Source organism: Alosa sapidissima, chromosome 20 (genome assembly GCF_018492685.1).
Source record: "Alosa sapidissima isolate fAloSap1 chromosome 20, fAloSap1.pri, whole genome shotgun sequence".
NCBI classification, from domain to species: domain Eukaryota; kingdom Metazoa; phylum Chordata; class Actinopteri; order Clupeiformes; family Clupeidae; genus Alosa; species Alosa sapidissima.
In genome coordinates, this window is record NC_055976.1 from 8221313 (window position 1) to 8228009 (window position 6697).

General features: G+C 39.3%; 1 protein-coding gene and 1 long non-coding RNA gene across 3 annotated transcripts; one reads left to right on the forward strand and one right to left on the reverse strand.

Moving 5' to 3' along the window:
- Positions 1-1467: 1467 nt before the first annotated feature.
- Positions 1468-3899, reverse strand: LOC121694039. The gene is made up of 3 exons (XR_006025655.1): positions 3557-3899; positions 2297-2337; positions 1468-1975 (listed from the first exon to the last, which is right to left on the reverse strand). It is a non-coding gene; the product is annotated as an uncharacterized LOC121694039 (long non-coding RNA).
- On the forward strand, positions 3385-6679 carry trmt12 (tRNA methyltransferase 12 homolog). 2 transcript variants are annotated; one of them, XM_042073948.1, is made up of 7 exons: positions 3385-3596; positions 3893-4061; positions 4377-4572; positions 4742-4889; positions 5233-5342; positions 5467-5624; positions 6203-6679. In XM_042073948.1, the coding sequence occupies exons 1-7, from the start codon at positions 3544-3546 to the stop codon at positions 6629-6631; spliced, it is 1263 nt and encodes a 420-aa protein (XP_041929882.1). In that variant the 5' UTR covers positions 3385-3543; the 3' UTR covers positions 6632-6679. The 2 variants fall into 2 exon arrangements, with proteins under 2 accessions (XP_041929882.1, XP_041929883.1); XM_042073949.1 differs by lacking the exons at positions 3385-3596; positions 3893-4061 and adding an exon at positions 4076-4208.
- Positions 6680-6697: the final 18 nt, after the last annotated feature.

Consider the following 6697-nt stretch of genomic DNA (forward strand, 5'->3'; position numbering starts at 1 on the left):
TGTATGTTCTAGTTTGTTTTCATTTTTGCATCCACTGCATCAATCTCCTATAACACTTCTGTCACCCTATTCTTGTCTTTGCGAAGTGAATGGGAATTGGGAATGTTACACCTCATTCTATAGGTCTAGGCTTTCCATCTGAGGACGTATCATGTCCAGCTCTGTATGTGATTCTGTCCCTTGAAATAAGAATGTCAGGGTCCACTGCTCTGTAGTGACACCTAGTGGATCCAAAAAAACTCTGCAAACGGAGTATTTTCTTGCATCCAGGCAAGTATCTGCACACTGCAGCCAAGGGCTTCTCCATTCGGGGGGGGGGGGGGGGGGGGGTTTGGGTGAAACCCATAGGTTTCAAAACATACCTGCTCATCTGTGGAGCACGGTGGGGCTTTAAGTATGTAAGACATCCCTGTAAAAGCCGCTTTCTTGTCTACTTAAATCCAATCAATGGAGGCTGCAAGCTAGTGTGTGGTGAGCGTTCTGGCGCATAATGGCTGCCGTGCATCACACAGGTGGGTGCTACACTATCTTCAATAACCTCCTGAAGACCCAACTCTTTCGAGGGTACCTCCTCTGCTAGCACTACAAACAATTGGGCATGCTTAATCTAGCATTGAACGGTTATCCCATTCTATGCGAGTAGTGCTTATTGCTACACTAACATGTCCTAGTCGCACTGTACCTTTATTGTTCCCTTTTTTGTCGCTTTGGATAAAAATGTCACAATACATGACCTTGCATATGATACAATTTGGTATTGCAGGAGCCAAAATTTATATTTTTTTAATTATTTATATATTTAAGGGATATGTTCATGAGTGTGTGAAAAATGACATTGATTTATGGTATAATATTTAACTGTATAGTTGGTAGTTTCTGATTTCAATCTCTTTTCACCTAACAAAACCCATATGTGTCAGATTTTTCTTTAATAAATGGCCACCAAATCTGAGGCCTCTACGATTCTAAATCTGATCAGACCCCCTTTGTGATTTGTGTGTGTGTGTGTTAAATAAAAATGGTTAATTTATCACTTCATTGTATGGGCCACGACCTGGGAACATACAGTCCAAATTTGGTGAGTTTCTGATCATTACTTCCAAAGATATATGTGACAAAGCAAATAATGTAATTATTGTATTGTAATTAATAAAATAATTAATGTAATTATTGTATTCTAATTAATAAAATAATTGGGTGGAGGTATCTTAAAAAACTAGGCCATTTGGCCCTGGACTAATAGGGTATTCTATTTGTCCATTCTATTGGCTCCATTCTATTTTGAAGACTTGTGCTGGCCACACAAGTCTAATTTAAGGCTCTCACAAATAAATAGTATGACTATATTTTATATATTGTACATTTTCTGAATCATCAGAGTGCCTTGAGTATTGAAGTTGTTGAGTTTTGTGTCCCTGGTGTTCTTTCAAGCCACAGGGATAAAAGAAAGCATACAGTTTAGGAAATTGTGAGAAAATGTGTGTTATTTCTGGTTTAAAGAAGTCATGTGGCGCCTGTGTTTGTCAGACAGATTCAGCACTGGGCTTAAATGAAAGCCTAAAAGGTCCCCTTTCCAATGATACCAAGCACCATATTATAGAATATTGACAATATCCCTACCATGAGCACAAACAAGATATACACCAGATTTTAAAAACGGAATTTATCTTAGGGGGTTAGTAACTTCATGAGCTGAAAAAATTGATGATTTCGCTACCACCCCTGCACTGCTATCGTGATTTTTCTAGTACTAGGGCTGTATACCTTGCCAAAAAACAATGATAGCATTTGTCCCCCCGATGATACCGATCAACCCCCCTGGCTCATGGACTAAAAGGCCTAACCCCTAGTGTCCCCACTCACAGACTTTGAGGCACACTCCTGCTAAGTTTGCGAGAGCTTAGGGCTGTCCCAGAGTCAAATTGTTTTTGGTGTCGTCAATTTAACTTCATATGTCACAGGTGCCATCCCATTCCTGTTGATGGGAGAGGGATTCAGTTGAGATCAAACCAAGTGACTTAATAAACCCAATACAATAAATGCATAAATGACTTCCAGGGGTGAGAAAGATACTACCTATCAATTATCAGTCACAGGTAATTATCAGTATCAGATAATTATAATTATCAGAGCATCATTTTTTATTCTATCCAATCAAACTACATCCAGGAAATGTCCTTTCCTCTGCCAGCTAATTCACTGATTAATGTAATAAGCTTGCACTGTAAGTAATTATGACTAAATGTAAGATAACTAACTGTGTCTTATAGATTCCCACTTGTATACCAATAAATACCATCAGTGAATGTCACATTTCTTCTGGATTCAGCCCTCACCCTGTAAAACAAAGATGATAATATTAAATATTCTAATAATTTATTAATTTATTATTAATAATGACAATCACTCAAAACTGTTTTTATAATTTACTCATATACAATATGATAAAACACATTTACCCTCAAATGACCTTCCTGTAACTATTAAACAAAGTTCCTTCAGTGCAGATTCGGAGGCCATATTCCTGAACAATACTATTCTAGAATAACACATTTGTAGACTTGTTCATACTGTGGCATTACATAAAAGCTCATTCCTTATGCACCTAGAGAGGCCTACGATGCATTGACATCATGCCATTTTGTTGGTTTTTTTTGTCATTATTTCTGCACCGGTGAGACTTACATAAGTTATTTATCTGGTAGGGAACAGGATATACGTAATTTCATGAATTTATTAAAAACTCTCTACTTCCTGAACATGTACTTTTTAAGCATACTTGAGTTTGTTGTGTGTGCTGGGATTTGGTGATGATTGTTGGGGTGGGAACACGCTGTAATTTCCCCCTACAATATTCATTTCCCCCTCATTTGTCTAGCACTAACCACCTTTTACCATTTTCTTGTTAACAAGCTTCAAATATATTACTCTCAATCATGAAGTTAGATTTTAGCCGAGAATTTACTCTGAGAATATGTAGGCTAGCATGTAACATTCCCATGATTGGTACAATATTGCGGTTTCCATGGTTGATACAATATATAAAACACGCAACAATGTAACATATAATTGGCAAGTAGCCCAACTCCGACTTAGGTCTATCGGGTAGGCTACTGCTTAATGTACGTTGTCGTTATTATCCCACCTCTTACATTTATCTACTGCCAAAATAAATCGTTACAATAACTCGAGGAATTTTGATGTCGTATGCAATGTCTCCGCCTAGTGAGGAAAACCGCAATAAAGGTCCAATGTTCCTAATCTAGCTTGCATAAATTGATGAAATTGTGACCAAAATATGAAAAAAAAATCTGAGAAGAAAATTGAAGCAGCGTGCCAGTTGAGACTAAAAAGTTCTCATTCGAGATAAACCCCACGTGTGCAGCACTGTTTATGTTCCGGGTTTAGGTGCTACAGAAACAGTGGTTCTCCTAGCTCAGGAGGACGTTGCTGAAACTACGACCACTCATTGTCTGTAGAATGGAATTCGTGTTTTTTTTTTTTGTCATCATTGGTGTTATGCATATTAATTTAAAGTAGAAAATGAAAATGGTACCTTCGTTGAAAGTTCCTCAAAGATACGGCCAGCTTTGCAGGTCAGTAACTCAGTCAGCCCATCCATTTAGCTATGCTAGTCAGGCTAACTGCGGTTGTTTTACCGTTACTTGCTTAAACGTTTTACAATGCAAAGGTTATACCTAGGTATGTGAATTCCTCTGACAAGATAGAGCAAAGTGGGCGAATTTCCAGACGTGCAGGGCAATAGCCGTTTCGTATAGACCTATTCCAATGCAAGTTAGCCGAGCTCAAACCAGCTGCTGGAAGGTTTACCAGTAAAATGAAGGAAGGGGCTAAAGAGAGAATAATTCAGTTGTTCATGTCCTCCTTGTAGAAAACACTTGCAGAGTAAAGGTGCCTTGGACCTGAGATACAGCATACAGAAGCACTCGGATGGAACAGTGACCTTGCCAATCGTGCCATCCTCATTGCCACAGCTGGATCTATCAACTCTTCAGTGCAGTGTGGCCCACGGTAGCATGTGTGAAATTGTGCAAATCCAGGTGGGCCGATGCAGCGGTATCTAATTAAGCACTTCATTAGATTGTCCATGTTTAATTAGCCCATCACCGTGGATGGAAACGCACGCAGATGCGAATTTTCTTCATTTTAATGAATGCGCGAATTAAATGAATGGAAACCCAATTAGTGTAATTTTAAACTATTTTTGTATAATAAATTAAATAATTGAATAATTGAAGCATAATTTAAATCAATTTAGGCTACATGTGCATTGTTTACTTTGTACATCTCAGTTGTGGAATATGAAGTTCAAGATCTTTTCATTGTGTTGTGTTTGTGTTGCTATTTCCTGACAGGCCCAGCCATCCAAGAAGGAAAAAGCAAAGTGTTGTAGTGAGAAACTTGTTGAGGCTCTACAGGATCAGCTGTCATCTCATGGAGTCCGCTGGAATGAGGATCTGAAGAGTGACCTACCTCAAAGCTGGCAGCGCCATGGAGATTTGGTTGTTATCGGAGAAAACTGCTTCACTCTACCTGCATGGAAAAATATAGGTGAGTCAAAGTTCAGAGTTTTAACTTAGGCCTATACATAATCTTACTTTTAACCTTTTGTCCCTTCACATCAACCTTGATGATAATGTGTTTATTTTAGTAGCTAGTTTGATTCTGGTGTGATTTGTTGTATGCAGATTCTTTCTATTTGAATTTTTGTTTACTGTAGGAATAGAGTTGTGGTCTACAGTTGCTCATGGCCTGGGTGCAAAGCGCCTGGCACAAATTAAACAGATCTCAAAGGATTGCTTCAGAACTCCACTAGTGATCATGTTGCTGGGAGACAGCCATGTTACACATGTGGACAATAAGATAAGGTAAAACTACCTTTTTTCCTATCTGAACTACTTAATGTTCAAAACCAAGAATAGATGTCTCAGTTCAGTTCACACAGAGATATAGACTCTGATTTTCTATTTCACAGATAAACAAGAGGTGCTTACTTAAAAAAAAAATAGGAGAGAGATACGTGGACATTTATTGTACGTTGATCCGGTCACCCAAATTTATTTCTAATGTACTGTATCTCAGATTTTCGGAATTCTAATCCAATGATAATTACATTTTCAGACTACAACACAAGGTCAAAATGCTAGTGTTAAAAGTCATGTAAAATATTAATTTATTTATAACATTGGTCTATACTCCTTTATATTTCAGGTATGAGTTTGACATTACCAAGTGTATGTTCTCATTTGGGAATATCACTGAGAAACTGAGAATAGCCTCTTTCAACTGCAGCGGAGAAACTGTTGTGGATCTGTATGCAGGTAACACATTATAGCCACATGGTGTTGAACGGTGCTTTTAATCAGCTTGAAATTGTGTTTGTGTTTGCATTGGCTCTGGTGCTTAATGCTTTAACTGACATGATCTTCTCACTCACTTCTACAGGTATTGGATATTTCACCCTTCCTTACCTGGTGCACGCAGGTGCTGCTCACGTCCATGCGTGTGAGTGGAACCCAGATGCTGTGAAAGCTCTGAAGAGGAACCTGCAGTTAAACAAAGTGTCAGACCGCTGTACTGTCCACCAGGGAGATAACAGAAAAGTAAAACATGTCAACAGTTTTAATTATGAAATACATTTACATTAACATTAAATTTACCTTTCAGATGCTTTCCCCCCCAAGGGATTTACAGTGCACTTTATTTCTATCACTTTATAGTCTTCCTTGGAAATACAATCCATGAACTTGTTATTTATTTGCATCTTGCCTTTCCAGTTTAGTTATTGCGGCTGATAAATATCTTTTGATAAGCTCTTTCCACTGTAATTTTATAAGCTCTTTCCACTGTAATTTTCATAAAGCAGTATGCCCATTGGTGGTGAATGTTGTCAAGGGAAGGTTTCCCTTTGAGTGTTAGTTAGCTTGGGCTCCATGTTTTCATGTTGAGTGTTTGATGATTAGTTAATTTGCCATTTTCATCTAATTTGAAAAGAAAATATATTGCAAAGTAGTATCATTGTCATCGCAAATATCAGAAATGTCTTTTTGTAATATCCTAATAAGTCAGAAAAGGCACTATGGCAAATTTCTGATCGCAAAAAGATTGTAAGTCATGGCCACATCATGATTGAGATCTAACCTAAAAGCTGACAGGCCATGTCATCACTGTCCTCCTGCAGCTCCCCCTGGAGGACCTAGCAGACCGGGTTAATCTGGGCCTCATCCCCAGCTCAGAGGAGGGCTGGCCCGTGGCTTGCCGTCTGCTGAGGAGAGACACGGGTGGTGTCCTGCACATCCACCAGAACGTCAGCTCGGCAGTGCCCAGCACAGACACCAGGCGTCAAGCTGCTCTGCCCGCCGCAGATGAACAAATCGCCGCTGAGGGGGAGAACAAGACGCGGGTTTCGCTGAACGCTCCCCGGGGCAGCCACAGAGACAGAGAAGCATGGAGGACCTGGGCAGAGGACACAGCCACACGGTGTGCTAAACTATTGACAGACTTGGCTGGAGGGGCGTGGAGGACTCGTATTATGCACATTGAGCATGTGAAGTCCTATGCCCCACATATCCATCATATAGTGCTTGATTTAGAATGTACACCACTGTGACATGCTCGTTTTTCTGTATCTGCACACTTACTATATGTCTAATTGCAACCATGTGTGATGTCTCAA

Excerpts from the sequence above, each read along its gene's own strand:
- trmt12 (XM_042073948.1), top strand. The coding sequence starts at position 3,544 with ATGAAAATGGTACCTTCGTTGAAAGTTCCTCAAAGATACGGCCAGCTT. Across the intron at positions 3,597-3,892 it reads AGATACGGCCAGCTTTGCAG|AAAACACTTGCAGAGTAAAG; the intron begins GTCAGTAACTCA and ends TCCTCCTTGTAG. Across the intron at positions 4,062-4,376 it reads GTGAAATTGTGCAAATCCAG|GCCCAGCCATCCAAGAAGGA; the intron begins GTGGGCCGATGC and ends ATTTCCTGACAG.